Source organism: Taeniopygia guttata, chromosome 6 (assembly GCF_048771995.1).
Source record: "Taeniopygia guttata chromosome 6, bTaeGut7.mat, whole genome shotgun sequence".
Lineage (NCBI taxonomy): Eukaryota > Metazoa > Chordata > Aves > Passeriformes > Estrildidae > Taeniopygia > Taeniopygia guttata.
Genome location: NC_133031.1, coordinates 33,307,774 through 33,326,828, shown reverse-complemented (window position 1 = coordinate 33,326,828; position 19,055 = coordinate 33,307,774). Strand labels below are relative to the sequence as shown.

Sequence of the window (19,055 nt, the reverse complement as noted above, 5' to 3'; positions counted from 1 at the left end):
GCTTGCCAGGGTGTCTTCCTAAAAATCATTGCAAACCTTGTATTTCAGAGTTAAAAACTGGAAGGTAATTTGAGTATTAGGTGTCTGACTTTAAAAATCAGTTCCCGGGATTGCAGAGGAGTTGAGGTGATTATTGAGGCCCTTTCTGGCCTTAAAATAAAAGGATTTCTAAATACTTGTCTCCCAGCCCAGTGGGTTGCACAGGATTTGGTTATGGTGCCATCAGAAGGAATAAATGGGGTCAGCTTTGTAGGTAGAAGTATCCAGTTTCTGTTCTTGCACCGAGCTCAGTAAGAAAAGTAAGTGCTAAATAAGAAAAGTTGATTGCTTGCTGCCTTGACTGAAATTGTTGTTCTTTATGTTGCAGATGTTTTCGGTAATTCCTAACAAATTCCTTCCAAACAGCAAGAACCCTTGTTGGTACGAAGAGTACCGCGGGAACACAACCGTGGATCCCTACGCCACCAACTCCTACGCACTCTACTCCAAGCGCTTTCGGATCATTTTTGATTACCTCAGGAAGGTATTTTGGAACCACTTGTACCACTACAAGGACAAGCACTACCGCCTGCGCTGCCTGCCACACTTTTACATTATCGGGCAGCCCAAGTGTGGCACCACGGACCTGTACGACCGCCTGCGGCTGCACCCCGACGTTCGCTTCTCGGCCATCAAGGAGCCCCACTGGTGGACCAGGAAACGCTTTGGTGAGTCAAAATGTCCTTTGCTAGGCAAGCTGTGCCCCCTTAAAATTTTGTAAGTATTTGGGATGAAGTTTATACATTTGCTCTGTATTGGCTTGCCTAGGAACTCTCGCACGACGACACGAAATAACTCACGTGCTCACACTAAGATCAAAAGAGCAAAAGGAAGTAACTTTTATTTTCTGATTTTGCAATATATAGAATTCCAAAAGTGACAGTGGATTGGAGGATGAAATTGCTACCTCTCCAACCACACTGGTTAAACCAACAGTCTATTAAATCTCTCTTCCCACAAAGAAGAATGCAAAACAATAATTATTTACATAAACAGTGTATGAGAACTCCAGTAGAAATATGTAAACATCAGAAGGCATAGAAAACTTTTACAAGAACTTTAAAACTGGTAAAAGAACAGGGTGAAAACAAACCACTGGAGTTGGTGGTTTTGAGAAATCCAGGTGGTGGATGCTCAACCTGCTGTTGTTCAATGGTGTTTTGGGTAAAGCCTCTTGCGAAAATGTACTTTTCATTTGGTTTATTTGCAGCAGTTTGGAAAATCTAAGGGAAAACAAAAACAGTGCATAAGACTGACCTTATGAATTTATAAAGGCAAGAAGAGAAACAGTTAGGTTGTCATGGGGGAGTTGAAGAGCAGCAGTGATACTTTTGTACTGCAAAATTCTGTAAAGCCTTTCTTGCATCAATAAATGATGGGTCGCTATTTAAAATTTCAGTCTTTATGGTTCAATAAATACAACTGTGGCAGGAGCTTCGTTAGTGCCACAGCTCTGAGCAACACTGATCAGTAGAGATGCTCTGCATGAGGAATCTCTCTCTCACTGAGGACCCTGCACATATTTTCGGTCCTTTTTCTGGATGATATCATTATTTCCATCTGTGAAGGCAGACTTGACTAGCTGGGGTTGTGGCCAGCTGGAGCAAAAGGCATCCACCCCTCGTGATTACACCTCCAAAGGGTGTCTTGAGGCAGTGGAGCTGAGCACAGAATTTCATCCATCTGAAGAGTTTTTCTCCTTCTTATCTCTCTCTGCATGCTGAGGAAGGTCTGTCTTGTGGTTAGAGATTAGATGAGCTGCAGAAGACCCATCTGAATTTCCTAACTGCTCCCCTTTACATGTGGATGAGTGTTGTGCCCTTTGTATTCCACCCAGACACTGGATTTTCCTCTTCTTGGGTCTGGCTGTTAAGTGCTGGCATGCCCTCACTTTGTATGACTTTGGTATCAAAGATCAAGGAATTTTCAGTGATTTTACTGTTTCCAACAGGAAGATTCTGTTTATTTTAGTGACTTCTTAATTTCTGTTTCTCATTTGCTCTTGCTTTATGGCAACAGACACAGACTTTGGAACAGAAAAAACTGGTGCTGGAGTGTAGATGAGGACTTTGATCACTACTTTCTTTTGGTGCTTTTCTAAGCTTCCTTGGAATGGGAAAATACTGAATTTCTGTGGCTAAAGGCAAGAAAGGACACTTTCTGAGGCACTGGGACACTGGCAGCGCTACTACAAATTCTTTCTTTCTCCTACATGTGGTATTGTCATTTCCATCTTTTTTCCCTGTGCCCTGGATCCCAGAAGAACCTTTGAGCTCCTGCAGACAGGGTTTTGTTCTTTGCTTGCTGAGGAGCTCTCAGCCACAGAGATGGGAATTCATTATTTTGCTGTTAAATTTTCATTTTTCTTCGTTCGCAAATGCCATAAGAAAGTTGCCAAAATAAATACTTTGGACATTTTCTAGATACTTTTTTTTTGTAAACTAAGATGTAGAGCCGTGTGATGAAAATACAGATTTGCTTTTGAGATAATTTAATCCTGTTTGAGAAACACTGGAGGCACCGGTTTGAATTGAGGAGTGAAACCAAGTCAAGCAAAGTGAAGCATCGTGGTCCTCCTTGAAGAAGGGACTTGTTCATCACTTGTTCAGCAGCTGACTGAAGAAAAAACATGGGAATTATGGAATAGTTTGGGTCAGAAGGGACCTTTAAGCCCATTTAGTTTCACCCCTGCCATGGGCAAAGACACCTTCCACTATCCCAGGTTGCTCCAAGCCCCATCCAACCTGGACTTGGACACTCCCAGGGACCCAGGGACAGCCACAACTTTTTCTCATGTTCAGATAAAGTGATGGAAAGAAGGGACTGTCAGCAAAATCTGTGGAGGATTTTATGTACATGGTAGTGCTGGCAGGAAAGGCTGAACCTCATTGATACGTTAAACTAAAATGTTTTACAACTCCGCTTACATCAACCTCAACATAAATGTTAGGAATGAATTTTGGAGAAGGTAATACACCCAGCCTCACTTCAGCAAGACTGGACTCACTAAAGCTCTGAACCTGAGCTACCAAACAGGCAGAAGAATGTAAAAAATCAGGCTGGAGTGCATCTAACTTGAGAACAAGGGTGAATTCCTATCACTGTGCTGGCAATTACAAGCCCTCCACTTGCAGAGTCTTGTGGTCAACCACTGGGGACCGAGTGCTGATCCTTGAAGAGAACATTCTTAGCATAATTCAATTTTTTTGAAGTTGTTTTGTAAAGCTGGAGAATGAGGAAACATTGCAGAGCTCATGGTCTCATGGGAGAGGGATCTGTAGGGATGACCTTCTGATCATTTCAGCTGTCTGCCACTGAGAATGAAAGATCGAGTTTATTCCTGATGGCTCAATCATTTAATTCTGCCTTTAAAGTACATTACCTAATGGTTACTATTTAAAAATTAAGGAAAGAAAAACAGAGAATATGACAAACACACTTACAAGTGAAACAGACAGCCAGCAAGTGGCTATGACTCCTATGCTCCTGGCTATTAACTTGGTTTGGTTTCTAACACTTAAGCTGGACAAGAAAGTCTCTTTGTTCAATGGCATCCTCTGATTCAGTGGATTTTTATGAGACTGACTAATTTCAGCTGAAGTTAAACAGCCCTCTGGGGAGGCCCCATTTCGCAAATCACTCCTTTCCCCTTCTGCTGGGATGGTTGATGCTCCACAGGACTTTGTCTCAGCTTGACTGTCTCTCTCTCCTGGCTCCTTGCCACTGTTTCTGTTCCCAGGAGTGGGGTGGCAACAAACCAAGGCTGTCTGTAGCACCACGCTTGCACTTTTTTCCCCCTCAAAACAAGTCAAAATAAGCTGTTGAACTTTCTTCTACCCTCATTAAATCCCACTTTGCTAAAGGGGAAAATCAGAGGCAATGGACAAAAGAACTCCCTTGCTGAGCTTTCCTCTCACATAATTGATAATTATTGGCCTTGTGGGAACAAGAAAGGGAGAGCTGAGAAGTTCTGTGTGGGGAGCATGTACAGCAAATGGAGAAGTGGGACTAGATTTGGAAACAGGAGTGGGAAACGGAGTATAAAAATCACAGGATGCTGCTCAAGATGCAGAGAAACGCAGGGGGAAGGTGATACTGAACTCACCCTGGAGTGCAGGGAAGGAGAAGAGAAAAAGAGATACTACCGTGGAGCTTTATTTGCATACCTGTGAAAGGAAAGAAAACTCCATGAATGATTTCCCAGTGTGTGTTGATTTGCATATTTGGCATCAGAGCCTGTGCTCAATCTCAAAACAGTAAATCTAGTGGGAGTCCAATATTACTGCAATTTACATGGGTGCAAGTGGAAGTAGAATCTTATCTTCTATATTCCTTCCAAAAGCTAAATTTAGAAGAAGATAAATCCAAGCTCATTCATGCAGGGACTACAAAACAGAGCACTTAAAATATGTGAATTTATGGTGTAATCATTCAGTATCTCAAATCTCAGCCACTTCATTATTGGCACTTTTGTGTCTGAGGGTTGCACTTGGTCGGTCTGACCTCGTGCTGATGTTGGCTGGCTCAGGGCCAACCACCTAGTTTGCACCAGGGGTTAGTCTTGCCCTGTTGTTGTTATAACTGATGATTTTAATTCTCTCTTTTTGGCTGTTTTTCCAGGAATCATCCGGCTGAGGGATGGATTTCACGACCGCTACCCGGTGGAAGATTACCTGGATCTGTTCGACCTGGCAGCACATCAGATCCAGAGTGTGCTGCAGAGTGATGCAGTGAAGGAGCATGGCAAGAGGAGCAACATCATCATTGGTAGGGCAAAACCAGCCCCAAAATTCTCTGTCTCCACATTGGCAGTGCTCAGAGCTGAGGCACCAGAGGGGGATTTTGTGGCTGGTTCTCAGCACAGAGCCCCTGATGTTGCTCTTCTCTGGTGTGCCTGGAAGCTCTTGGCTTTCTTTTCCTTCTTTCTTTGTTAAGAAGCTGTGATTATCTTCAGAAAATTTCTGAGCAAGTGCTGTATATCTGATGAGCATCAGCATTTAATTAATGTGGGGTTTTATTTTTCCAAGAATGAGAATGACCTTGGTGACTTGTTCAAACACAATTTTCATTTTGTTTTCACAGAATCATTTAGGTTGGAAAAACCCTCTAAGATCATCACGCCCATCCATTCCCCCAGCACTTCCAAGGTCACCACTAACTCATGTCCCCAAGTGCCACATCCACTTTGAGCACAATTATGAGGGGATTGCCTGTAGTGCTGGGGTTGTGGCTTCACTTCCAAATGCTGGAGCAATGTCTGGGATAAATCAGTAATTGTGGTGGTATGACACACACTGGGTGCTGCAGAAATCCTGGAGCTGGTGGGAGATGTGGGAGCAAAAGCTCCCAGTGGCTCTTAAGCTCCAACAGAAGAAATGGATATAATTAGTTGGTATTAAATTGCCTAATTATCACTAAGAATGGTCTAGAAGTGCTGTTTTATTGTACTTTAAGGAAGTCCATGGTGAGCACAGGGCTCTAGGGAGGGATCCCTAGATTGCTTTCCATGGCACACAGTGGTCAATCCACTGGGCTCATCCACTCTGGCCCATGGTGTACTGGTTTACAGTGCCCATGAGGAACATCACAAACTTCTAAATTCTGCTTTTGCTGTCTGCAAAAACCAGAAAACTGAGGGGATGGGAATTTTACCAGTCTTATTTCACAGGGAAACCAGACACATTCCATGCAAAAAGTAGTTGTGCAAGTGACAGTTCCCTGTCAAAAAGAGACTTTTCAAGTAGGTTTGAAGTCACAATTTTACAGAAAATAGAGACAAGATTTTACTGCCTGTCCTCAGAATTATTGGAGGTTTGGTCTCAAAATAACCTAAAATTTTAACCTATTGCTGGCTGGGTGAGACAGTGATGATGCCTTGGGTTGGTTAAACCAGAGCCTTGTCTGAGAAACATTTGTTCAATACTTCCCCAGCCTCCATTTAAATCCATCATTCACTTTATTAAACATTGCAACAGTGAGCAGCGTTTGCAAGATGGGGTTCTTAAAAAACGTTGCCATCAAGGACATCTGCAGATTTTCCTGCTACTTATAATAATATCTCCTGTCCTTTGATGGGTGAAGTGCTCATACTAATTAAATTCACTAATCTAATTGGCAACGTACATCTTTGATTACCCACCTCCTGTTGCAGCTTTTTGTAGGGTTCACTTTGTGTTTCTTTCCTGTGGTCTCATTTCTTGTTTCATTAAGGTTCTGCTGGGTTTTCTTATTAAGTTTACAGGAAAAGTCTTGAATGATTATACTCATTAAGGCAGTCTTTTATGACCTTGGTAAAAAACAAAACAAAGCCATCTAGCCTAAAATGAATCTGTATGAATATCAGTTTTTTTCATAATCTTCCTTTTCTTATTTCAGATGACCATAAAGAAAAATCAAATCAAAACTATAAATATTTCAGTAGTTCATCATGTTATATTATTTAGAAAAGATTGGCTTCTTTGGATATTAAACTTACTAGGTAATAACTGCATTTTCCAAAAAAAACACCGCAATATCTGTTTAGAGATGAACCCCAGAGTACAGGGCTGATCCAGCCTGAGGCATTCTGAACAGGATTTGTTTATGTGGAATCATTAATAACATAAATTCAGAGGAATGACTTGTGAAAACACAATATGATGTTAATCCATTAATGACTGAATGAAGAGGTTATGCGCCATTCTTTTGGCAATTTAATAATTCATATGACCTTTAAGTCCATAAGAAAAAAAAAAAAATCAGTTGCACCAGTGTAATTAAACATAATTAATTGCTGGTGATTAATTTATCTCATGTTTAGTATCACTTGTTCTCTTTGCAGGTATTAAACCTGTGTTATAAACCAAAACTATAAAATTGTCAGAAAAATTTTTGCCTGTTTCAGGAAATTGAAATTATAAAAGTCCGCAGGAACCAGAATGATTATTATTTTTTATGTATATTTTTTTCCCCATCAATAAATTTGTGACAATCATCTTGTGGGAAGATTTACCCTCTTGATCCCAGGTGTTGCTGGGCTGGAGGAGCACCTTGAGCCCTGTTAATGCTTTAGCATGATTTGGTTTTGTGCCTCTGATCTTGGGTTGGACTTGACAATCTTGGAGGTCTTCTCCAGCCTTTATGCTGATGAGATTTTCCCTGACTTGTGTCCTGCCTGCAGCTTTTGGGTGATGGAATTCACAGTTTCTATGGAATGTGGGCTCTGATGTTAGGAGAATCTGCCCATTTATGTGTGAATTCACTGTCTTTTGGTTTTGTTGTTGTTTTTTTTTTTTTTTTCGTTCACGTTGCAGCAGTGTAGGGAGGTGTTTGCAGGTTTGGCCACACTAATTGGGATAAATCCAGCAGAACGTCCATGGTGGTCAGGGAACAGAGCAGAGAGCTGTGAAGGATGATCAGATCTAGTCCAGAGAGGAGTAGGTGGCTCGATGAGGTCAGAGACTTTAATTACCTTGCCATAATTCCATAATTGAGGCAAACATTTTTGAGGGAGCCGTTTCAGGCTGTCAAGGGGATGGAGCAGGGACTTCCCAAGGTCACCTCCATCCCTGGAGTGCCCTCTCCAGCAAATCCCTGCCTGCAGGTGCTCCATCCCTTTGCATTTCCCCACGTCCTGGTGGCTCAGGAGAGGTTTCTGTGGCAGGGCTGTCTCAGCTCCTGGCCTCTGTTTAATCCTTTGTGTTTCTGCCTCACCCAGCGTGGGAGCTGGGCTAATTGAGTTTTAATTGACAAGTGGAAGCCTGCTGGTGATTAGGCAGTGCTTTGGCTAATTAATTTAGAATGGGAGAGTGGAGCTGTTGTGGACACCCAGCTATAGCCAACGGACCTGATCTCCTCCTCCTGAAAAGAGGCAAAATGAATGTGACAGAAGATTAATGTGTTTTCTAACAACTCCCAGACTTTATTAATGAATCACATTATGCTCAGCTGAAGTTTGGAGCCAGTGCCTTTCTCATGTTGTGTTTTGTCCATCTTTTTAAATCTTTATTGGGCTTTCCCAGCAGAGGAAGGGAGAAAAAATAGGGAAATAATGTACAAGTCCATAAGCCTACAACATTATTATTTTTTTAATCTCCTTCCCTTTGATTTGAAAAACCTCATTAGCAAGAATTAGCTTTCATTAGACTGTCAGAGAGTGGAAGTCCCCAAAAAGCTTCTGTGCATGTTTTGTTGAACAGTACTGTGCCACATAAATGCCAGGACTGCTTAAAAAGACAGAGAAGGTTACAAAATTCAAAACAACATACCAGATAATTTATTTAGCAGCTGAACCATCACATACCTCATTCTGGCAGAGATTTTTACTGAATATATTTCTCCCTGTTGCATTGCATTCTGTGTGAGCTTCTTCAGACACTAAAGATACCAGAATCTGGTATTTTACCAAAGCGTGCTATTTATTCTATAAACCTTTTATCTAGTCATAAATAGCTGACTTTTTCTACATGAATAATTATACAAAAAATAATATTTTGGACCTTAATGACGCATCTCAACTGCTTTTAAAATATTTCTTATATGCTCACTGATTCTCATGATTATATCTACCACCCTGTTGATCAGCAGGTTTCCACATTTTTTTTTGGGAAATATTCAATTTGTTAGTAAGCTGCTTCTCTGAGATTGGGGGCATTAAGGCCAACCTGTGGGTGTTATGAAATGCATTGCAAAGCTTCAGCAGGGACAAACTCCTGCCTCCTCAAGGCCAGGTTGGATGGAGTTTGGAGTCACCTGGCATAGTGGAAGGGATGGGAACAAGATGATCTTTAAGGTCCCTTCCAGCCCAAATCATTCTGTGATTCTGTGATTCCTCATTGGAAAATGTGCTAAAACCCTGAGCAGCCCATTCCAGCCCAAATTAAATCTATTTGCATGTGCTAGCCGCCAGCAGGAAGCAGTGTGGTGATGGAGAGCAACATTTCAGCTGGATTTGCACAAAACCTGCCTTAAGCATCCCTGCATTCCCAAAGGCACAGGGCAGTGGGATTGCTGCAGCTCTGGGAGCTTTAGCAAGAACTGAGGTGTGTTGAAATTCATGGAGTCAATTTTGACCTGCCTTATAGCACTTAAAAATTCAGCCAATTTCCACTCCAACATGAAGAATGGAATGAGTTACCAGAAGAGGTGCTTTTCATTTCCAGGGGAGGCCAGTGCCTCGACAATGTGGGACAACAACGCTTGGATTTTCTTCTATGACAACAGTACTGAAGGAGAACCTCCCTTCCTAATCCAGGATTTTATCCACGCCTTCCAACCAAATGCCAAACTTATCATCATGCTGAGGGACCCTGTTGAAAGGTGAGTGAGAATATTTTCTTGTTATAATAATATTTTTAGCTCTCACTCTGTTGGATGCAAGTAAATATTCACATAGTGTTTGTGAGCCACTTGGTTGTGACAAGAGGGGTTTTATTCTGTGTATTTTGGCACAAGTAACAGTGATAATGTTTTAAAGAGAAGCATGTAAGTGTGAATGCCATGAGTGCCATACTTGAACTCCTGAGCTACTCTGAAAAAAAGAATTTATATGTTTCCAAATGCAATCTAATGCAATTACCTGAGCTAATATGCCCTGGTTTTCAGCAGGACTCTATATACTATGAGGGCACTGCATCTCCAGATCTCAGCAGAAGTAGTCCTGGGAAATGTTTCCTTTCATTTAAATTGTGAAATCTATGTTTTCATGGGATTTGCAGTTCAAACTGATTAAATAATAATGATTGGGAATGATTAAATAGCTCTAGAGTCAGCAAATTATACAATTTTTTAAAACTCTTAAAAGTGCTTGGTGAGACAGTTTTGTAAAGTTTCACTGGACATTTGTAGCTGGCACAGCCAGCAGCTACAGGAGTTCATCCTTGGTCTTCCTTTGATTGCAGGGAAAGGGCTTGGCTTTTCCCTGGTATAGGTATGGGCTGTTTTCAATGGCTGTGGAGAGTCAGGAATGTCCAGATTTCCACTTACAGTTCACTTTTTCTCTTCAGTCTTCCTCCAGATTTCTGGGACATTCCTTCCCACTTTGTGCTCTGAAGCAGGATAATAATGATGGGGGTGATGGGGAGGATGGAGGGGATGGAGGCAGAGGCCACAAGGATCAGACTGAGGGGGTGTGAGCTCCTCTCTGCAGCTCCATAGGGATCGTCAGAACACTTGTGGCAGGGTCAGTGCTCAGGGCAAAGCATCAGGAAAACTCAGAGAAGGAAGGAAGGGGATACAGGTGATGGTGGGGATAAGATGATGGTGGGGAGATGCAGGTGATGGTGGGGATGAAGATGATGGTGGGAGATGCAGGTGATGGTGGAGATGAAGATGATGGTGGGGATGCAGATGATGGTGGGGATGAAGATGATGGTGGGGATGAAGATGATGGTGGAGATGTAGATGATGGTGGGGATGCAGATGCTGGTGGGGATGAAGATGATGGAGGGGATGCAGATGATGGTGGAGATGAAGATGATGGTAAGGATGAAGATGATGGTGGAGATGCAGATGATGGTGGGGATGCAGATGATGGTGGGGATGCAGATGATGGTGGGGATGAAGATGATGGTAAGGATGAAGATGATGGTGGGGATGAAGATGATGGTGGAGATGCAGATGATGGTGGGGATGCAGATGATGGTGGGGATGAAGATGATGGTAAGGATGAAGATGATGGTAAGGATGAAGAAGATGGTGGGGGATACAGGTGATGGTGGGGATGCAGATGATGGTGGGGATGAAGATGATGGTGGGGGATACAGGTGATGGTGGCGATGCAGGTGATGGAGGGGATGGGGATGAAGATGATGGTGAGGACCAGGCTCTGGTATCTCTGGGAGAAGAACAGACCCGTGCTGCTTGTGCAGGCAGCCCGTGCCCTCTGCCCAGCAGCTTCCAGAGCTGGGGTGGTCTCCCCAAAGAGGTTCCCTGCTGGCAGGACACGGCTGTGGTGAGAGCAGGACTGGGAGATGTTTCCCAGCTCCTGTGTCAGGAAATGCAGCTCTCAGCATCAGTGTTGTCTCTGACCCCAGGAGTTAACAGATGGTAATTTTATGCAAGAAATTGGCTGGAGTGGCTTCCTCATGTAAATTAGTGACAAACTCCCTGATTGCTTTAACCACCCTCTGTAATGGAGGTGCAGCTCTTTGCCAGCTTTAGCAGGGGTCACAGAAAAAGTCAGCTTCATCTCCTTGACTGTGTTTATGACAAATTGGTTCCTTTTTATTTGCAATTCCCTGCATTCCTGATGGCTCATCTGAGCTGCAGGAGCAAAAGCAGAAGGGACAGCCCAGTGCCAGGCAGTGGGACAGGTTCCTTGGAGCACAGGAGGGCAGGGGGCTGGGATGGGCTCTGAACTAACCTGCACAAAGTCTGGGCTAACCTCAGGAGGGAATATCTGAATGACATCTTTTTTTGAGGTGGTTGTTGTCAACTGGTGTCATTATTTCATTGGAATGGACAGAGGTTGAAGGGAAGGACTTCAAGTAGCTAGAACAGCTGAAATCCTAATCAGCAAAGGCAGATGTCCTCAGAATTAAAAACAGATGGGAAAAAAAGAAAAAGAAAAATGGAAAGGAATCTCAACTGCCCTGCAGAGGGAGAACTTGTCCTCAAGAACCTAAAACCAAGAGTTTTTCATAAGATGCCAGTGAGTCTGAAAAATGAGGCATTTCTTTTGATGGATGCTTAGAAATACCAAGCAGTCATATTAAACCTTTTTGATGACACTTCAGCCTGTCCCATGCTGTACCTGATGCCTGCTGGCTGATTTTTCCCAGAAAGAAACCCCTCACCACTCAGTCCCACCATCCCTGGGACAAGCTAAGCCCTGATATCCACATTTCCTGCAAGCAGGAGATGCTGTTGTGTATCTAATTTAGGTGAACTCAGCTGGCCTGTTCCTTCAGCTTTTCCCTTTCTTCTTTCTTTTAAAATGAACAGAGAATCTTCATTTGTTTCACATGGGAATTAAAATTCCGTTCTTGCAAAACACTGACATAAATAATGAGTGCTGAGGGGCTGTTCCTGTGCTTAAGTGCTCTGCTGGATTTAGGCCTAAACTTTCCAAATGAGGTGTTTTTAAGTGCCCACGGAAATTTAGGGAAGTTAAAGGGTAAATAAACTAAGTGCGATACAAAAGGTTATTGCAGTAATGTGCGAGACCTAAATAGATTGGTGTTTTTATTTCTTAAACACCTGTGGTTTCTTGAAATAGGCTGAAAAATATATAGGATTTCTTGAATTTTATCAAGAGAGGGATACTATGGAGGCATCAGATCTATGCTGCAAACACACTTGGGGAAGTGACTCCTTGAGTGATACAAAATGTCTTCAAAATCCTGTGGTATTGTTGTGGTTCTGGTCATTCTAACCCTAATTATGAATGGAAGTTAAAATACCATGTTCAGCAGATCTAATATTTGTGTAATGTCTGGACATTTCCTTTGTCTCTTTAAAACATGTTTATCTTGCAAAAGCCAAATCAAGGTTTCAGGGCTTAATGCTAAAAATTATATTTTCTTTGCCTGTAGGTTCTGGGTTGTTTCATTGCATCACCCCCAAAAGAATTTGAATTTACATTATATTTTTAAAGTGATTTAAAGTAATTGTAAAGTTTGTGCTAAAAGTGTGCAATGAAGGGATAATGCTTTGTGGCTTACAGAAACTCCTGCTTCATCTTAAAAAAAAATAGAAAATCAACAGGTGCTATAAATTGGCATTTTCTGATGGAAAGTCAGCATTAGATTGGAGATGAAGCTTCCTGTAAAAGGAATGGGAAATATGGGCTCTTTCTAACTTTGGCTGTAGCCAACTTGGTAGTAATATAAAAATTACTCTTTCTAACCCACCTAAAGTTTCTAAAATCAGCTTTAAGCTTTAGAGACAAGGACTGCTCCTGCCCGTGGCACACCAGGTGTAGAGGGGCAGGAACATCAGCTGAGACCAGTTCACAGAGAACATGAATTTAAAGTTTCAATTTTGCCTTCAGGGGAAGGCAACATTGGCTCACATGATTTTTAGGGTCACGTCTCCAGGGATGTGGACCTTGAAAGTCGGGATGCTGTTCAAAATCCCCTGGAGAGGGTTTTCCTGTGAGCTAAAACTCATTAAAATGAATGAAAAAATGCCAGTGGGTGACAGGCAGTGGGTGGGATGCTGTTACACACATGTCTCCTTTCTCTGGGTTCCTGTAGCTGATTGGAATTGCCAAATCTGTTGTGTAAATAAATGTTCTTCCATTCCCTCAGCCCCTCACTGCCATGTTTTGCCCTCACAGGTTGTACTCTGACTATCTGTACTTCGCCAGCGCCAACAAATCCGCGGAGGATTTCCACGAGAAGGTGGCGGAATCCCTGCAGCTCTTTGAGAGCTGCGTGCTGGATTTCTCCCTGCGAGCCTGTGTCTACAACAACACCCTCAACAATGCCATGCCCGTACGTATTTCCTGGCACTTCTGGCTCCTTGTTGCTTTCACACAATTCACAGAATCACAAAGCTGGAAGAGACCTCCAAGATCATCAAGTCCAACCCAGCCCCAGCACCTCAACCCAACCCTGGCACCCAGTGCCACATCCAGGCTTTGTTAAACACACCCAGGGATGGTGACTCCACCACCTCCCTGGGCAGCCATTCCAGAACTTTATCACAATTTCTGTAAAAAACTTTTTCCTGATATCCAACCTGTATTTCCCTTGAGGCTGTGTGCTCTGGTTCTGTCAGTGCCTGGAGACAGAGCCCAGCCCCAGCTGAGCACAGCCACCTTTCAGGAGCTGTGGAGAGTGATGAGGTCACCCCTAAATCTCCTTTTCTCCAGGCTGAGCACCCCCAGCTCCCTCAGGGGTTCCTCACAGGGTTTGTGTTCCCAGCCCCTCACAGGATTTCTGTTCCTCACAGGGTTTGTGTTCCCAGCCCCTCTCCAGCCTCGCTGCCTCCTCTGGATGTGCTCCAGCATCTCATGGTCATTCCCAAACTGAGGGGCAGAGCTGGACACAGCACTCGAGGTGTGCCCTCACCTGTGCCAGGTACAGGGGCAGGATGAGCTCCCTGCTCCTGGTGCCCACACCATTCCTGACCCAGCCAGGTGTCACTGGCCTTGGGCCACCAGGGCACTCTGCTGGCTCGTGTTCAGTTGGCTGTTGACCAGGTCCCTTTCTCCTGGGCACTGTCCAGCTGGACAATCTGCTGGAAAGGTTGTTAAGACACCAAAATCCTGTGCAAGGAAGCAGCGAGAAATCAAACCTTTCTCCCTCTTCGTTTGTAAAGTGGAGGGTATAAATATATATGTAGACATGTAAAAGATGGTGTGGGGGCCCAGCTGTCTCCTCAGCCTGTTCCCTGCTGAATGCCAACAGGGATAACACAGCTTTCCTATTGTGCAAGTGCATGGAAAGCATATTTAGTGAAGATTACAATTAAATGTGCAAGCTTTTTGCAGATGTCTCCAAAAAAGTAGTTCTGGCAAAGATCTTTGCAGTACCAAATTACCTCAAAATCAGAATAAATTATATGTTCTTTTGTAAGAAAAGGCTATCAATAACTAGATAAAATCCTTCTTTTAATTTTTTTTTAATTGCATGCCAGAAAATTATACAAGAAAACACAGAAACTGCTGGCAGGGGAATGGATAAGTATTACAGGCTTACAATTCCAAAATTCACAATTTTAGCATAGAACTGACTTCAGATTTTGCTCGAGGGCAGAGAATAATACAGAAAAGATGGACTTGGAGTATCTCATCTGGCCAGATTGCCATTCAATCCTCTTTTATTTGCTCCGGCTGTAAAGGATTCAGAGGGAATAGTTCCCTCCTTTGCCTCTGGGCTGAAGTTGTTGCTATTCCACTGGACAAAGGAACAGTACAAGAGTGCATTCCACGGGCTGGAGCCCTGCAGCAGCACAGCAAACAGGACACTGCTCTCACCTACCAGGTAGCCTGGCGCTGCTCATCCTTGACTGCAGCCCCCAGCACTTCCTCACACACTGATTGCTGCTGGGCAGCATCACAGAATTTTCCAGCCATCTGCTTGCACAGATGTATTCCTTCCAGTGTGGCAGAGAAAGGCAGAGAGAGAACCAGAAGGAAAGGTTTTCTTCTTATGCTCATCCTCAGTGTGCAGAACCCATCTCCATTTGTTGTCTTCGGCAGCCCTCTTGAAGAAGATACTTTTGGAAATGAGGAGAGGAGGCCTCTTTCCTTCCACAGAGCCACAAGCAGGTGCTTGTAATAAAACCCACATGCCAACTGTGCTCCTCAGTGGCCTTTTTTAGCTTCTCCTTCAGCCAAGTTGCTAAATCTGTTGTGTTCGTGGTTTGCTGAGCATTGAAGAAGTGAGGATTGCTGTCCCTGGTGAGCTCATTAGGTTGCTAATTCTGTGACTGTGCCAGGAAAAGAAGGGGTTTGCTATTTGTTAATGTGTTTCTGAAGCCAGAGAGGTGTCCTAGGCATCCTGGCTGCTGATGGATGCTGAGGGGGAAGAAAGGGATGTTTGGCACCTGGAATCAGTGAAAAGAACATTACCCAGAGAAAGGCACAGTGACCAGGGTGATCCCAGTTGTGGCCTGAAGGAGCGTACAAGGAAGATGGAGAAACTATTTGTAAGAGCCTGGAGTAAAAAAAGAAACATTAAACCACAAGTTTGCCCCAGTGCTGAGTGCAGTGAGGCACTGACTGAGGGGCTGGGGTGCTGCCCTGCCAGAATTGTCCCATCTTAGCCCGGTGTCTTCATCAAATAAGAAATTCCAGATTCTGGTGTAGCACATCTAAAAAGAAATCTGATAAATATGGACACTTATGGTATAAGACACACATCAGAATGACACAGGATAATAATAATTCAGCAAAACTTCAAAATAAGGCTTTTTAAGGGGAATTTAGGTATTGTAGGTCATGGGGCAGTGTCAGAAGTGAAAGGGGCTGTTGGCTGACTTCATGGGCTCTGTGGTAATGTGGGCTGAAGATGTTAAGTCTCTTTTATGAAAGATGCTTAAGACTTGGGATTCATGTTCCTCTCCTCTGAGCCTGAAGGGATTTAGAAAAATATTTATAAGCACAGTTGGAGGCTGGACTTTTTAAGAACACCAAGGCTACTCTTTTTATGTTTCAACTTGTTATGTAAAATTGAGGAGGGAAGAAAAACAGATAAGGGCAGGAGAGGCTGAAAATCTGACTTTCCCCCTCTCTGGTTTGACTGTCTGGGTACTCAGACAAGGCATCATGAATGCTGCTGCAACTGAGATCTCAAATTAATTATTGTAATCAGAGGATGCAGCAAAATGCAGGCAAATCTAACACCTGACAGCAAAGAAGAATATTTGTCCTGCTCATGGCAGCGTGCACTGGTGCAGCTGAAAATCATGGAATCATTTAGGCTGGGAAAGACCTGTAAGGTCACTGAGTCCAAGTTTTAATGCAGCACTGCCAAGCCCACCCCTAAACTATTTCCCCAAGGTGAAATCAAACTGAAACAAGCAGCCTTAGGGTCTGGAGAAGGGGCAGGACTGAGCATCTTCCCTCGAATCACTTTTCATCCAGGGGCTGAGAGCCCTCAATGTCTCCATGAAGGCTCCAAGCACAGAGATCTTGGGTGAGAAGTGGCTGATCATCCTTCTACAGATATTTGTGTCTGTGCAACACTTTTACACCCACCTGTGGCTGGTGCAGAAAGTGCAGCTTGGTAAAATGACATCTCTCACCAGCAGAAAAGCTGTTTGCAAAGATTTCTTTAAGCTGTTCAGAAAATTAGAGGAAGATGTAAAAATATTCACATGCTTTCTTTTTGTCGTTCCTTAAAAGCACATTTTGGGATTTTTTAATTTTTTTTTTTTAACAGGCAGAAGTGTTGTAAGGTGAACTAATTTGAGTTTTTTTGCACTTACAGGTGAGGTTACAGGTAGGACTCTATGTTGTGTATCTCCTGGACTGGCTGACAGTTTTTAACAAAGATCAGATCCTTGTTCTTCGCCTGGAGGACCATGCATCAAACATGAGGTACACCATGCACATGGTGTTCCAGTTCCTGGACCTGGGTAGGTGCTTGCTGGCTGCTTTAAGTGTGCAAAATCATTATTATCCTTCTTCTTTTAGGTTGGTTTTGCTTTATTAAGAGAAGCAAAGGAATTTGGCATGAAGGATGCATTAATCTCATTGCCTGGAGTCAAGCAAAATTAAATTCTCAAATGCCTGGTGTTAAAAGATCTTAATAAGAGTATAGAAAGAATAAAAAAAATCCACACCACTAAGAATGCAGGGATTTATCTTTCCACACAGAGGCCAATCCTGCTTCTGAAGGCACTCAGGGCTTGTTTGCCATGGGTTTACGGAGATGCAAAGTTATCCGCCACAATTTTAACAAACTGAAGTGCTACCAGCCCAGAACCTAAGTCTGAGCATGATGAAAGGTTGTGTTTGTAGCCGAGGAGAAGGGGGAAATTGTGTTTTTGCTGTGTTGATTGAGACATCTGTTGCTAATCCTCGGAAGAAACGCCGGCAGACAAAACGTTGCCCAATGTTGATTTGACAGTAGCAAGAGAATGAAAATGTGGCTGAAAAATCATCTGTCTGGTCCAAGGATTTGGTCTAGATGATGAGAAAGCTTGGATGGAGCAGGCTGAACAGATGAAAAGCTTGGCATCTGCTTCCTGAACTTGGTTTGTGCTGGAAAACTCCCTAGGTTTTTATCTTGCTGATGCACATTTATTCCCAAAGTGGGGTCTCACTTCACCTGTGTCTACTTGGATCCCACTGCCAGCCTCCAAATAAACAAGCCAGGGCTTTCCTGAGTGCTGAGTGAAGCTTGTGGGGTTTCTGTTGGGTATTAGTCAACTCACACCATGAAATGAAATAGCAGCATAAAACACCTGCAGCTCCAGAATGGAGGGGAAGTTGTCTTCAGTCACTGGGTTTTTTTTGAAAACAGGTATTTTCCTCCAAGAGTAATTTATGCTGCTTTTTATAGAGATGATTAATTAATGGGAGAGGAACATGTATTATTTCCATATTTACCAGTAGTGATCCATTTTACTGATCTAAAACTGTATTCAGCATTCTGAAACATTTTGGCTGCTAACAAAAATGACATTTTTCTCCCCATGGCAAACCTTCTGATTTAGTAATTAGATTTCTTTAGGATGGGCATTTTTGGGGGTAATATTTGAAGATAATATTCTCTTTTTTTTCACAGGACCTCTGAGTGAGAAACAAGAAGCTCTGATTACCAAGAGTCCTGCATCAAACACCCGAAGACCTGAAGACAGAAGCCTGGGCCCGATGCTGCCAACCACAAAGGCAATTTTAAGAGATTTCTATAGGCCTTTTAATACAAAACTGGCACAAGTTCTTTTTGATGATGCTTTTTTATGGAAGAGGACATAATGTGTAAATTTCTTGCCACGACTACAGTGCTTAGAGGAGTTTTTATTTTTTTAAATTCTATTTTTGTGCGTGGATATTTTACATTTTTTTTTTCCCATTCCAAAGAGCAGCCGATGGATGAGCGGAGAGTCTCACCTTCAGCCAGCACACATCTCAACAGCTCTACCACATTTTCCTTGGGAGAATGGAAAGCATCTTGCTTTAATCACTTTATTGCAACTTCTTTCACCCCAGCAAAGGAGTGGACAAGCATTAGGACAATGATGTCTTACACTCTTCCACAGGGGTGTTGAAGTGTAACCTTCTGTGAGATGCTGCAACACAGAGTCAGCATCAGTTTCCTACAATTACACTTATAACCTCTCATTTTCAATATATGTTATTCACTCTTTTTTTTCAAGCAATCAATGTCATTTAGTCATTAAAATTTTTAATTGAATTCAACCTAAAATTCTGTTTCTTTTTGTCAGCCTGTTTAAAGATGGTCTTCACTAACACTGTGTTTCCTTAATTCTGAAAGATGAAGTGCATTCACATAAATTTCCAAGTCTCATTTATATCTTCAAGAGAAATGGGCTTTCCTAGCCACAGTTCTTGGAAAAGAAAATTTTATTATCCATGTGAGAATGGATGGCTGAAATGTAAACAGGCCAATTTGGTGTTT

The 19,055-nt window shown here is 42.9% G+C and overlaps 1 protein-coding gene across 4 annotated transcripts in view; it reads left to right on the top strand.

Moving 5' to 3' along the window:
* Positions 1 to 18,842, top strand: part of CHST15 (carbohydrate sulfotransferase 15) — a 46,763-nt gene extending 27,921 nt beyond the window's left edge. For all 4 annotated transcript variants that reach the window (XM_030276591.4, XM_072931349.1, XM_030276590.4 and 1 more), the window contains exons 3-8: positions 368 to 707; positions 4,660 to 4,806; positions 9,180 to 9,336; positions 13,298 to 13,454; positions 16,899 to 17,046; positions 18,201 to 18,842. In XM_030276591.4, the coding sequence (XP_030132451.2) occupies positions 368 to 707; positions 4,660 to 4,806; positions 9,180 to 9,336; positions 13,298 to 13,454; positions 16,899 to 17,046; positions 18,201 to 18,391 (1,140 nt within the window). In that variant the 3' untranslated portion in view covers positions 18,392 to 18,842. The remainder of the gene's footprint in view (positions 1 to 367; positions 708 to 4,659; positions 4,807 to 9,179; positions 9,337 to 13,297; positions 13,455 to 16,898; positions 17,047 to 18,200) is intronic.
* The last annotated feature ends 213 nt before the right edge of the window (positions 18,843 to 19,055 follow it).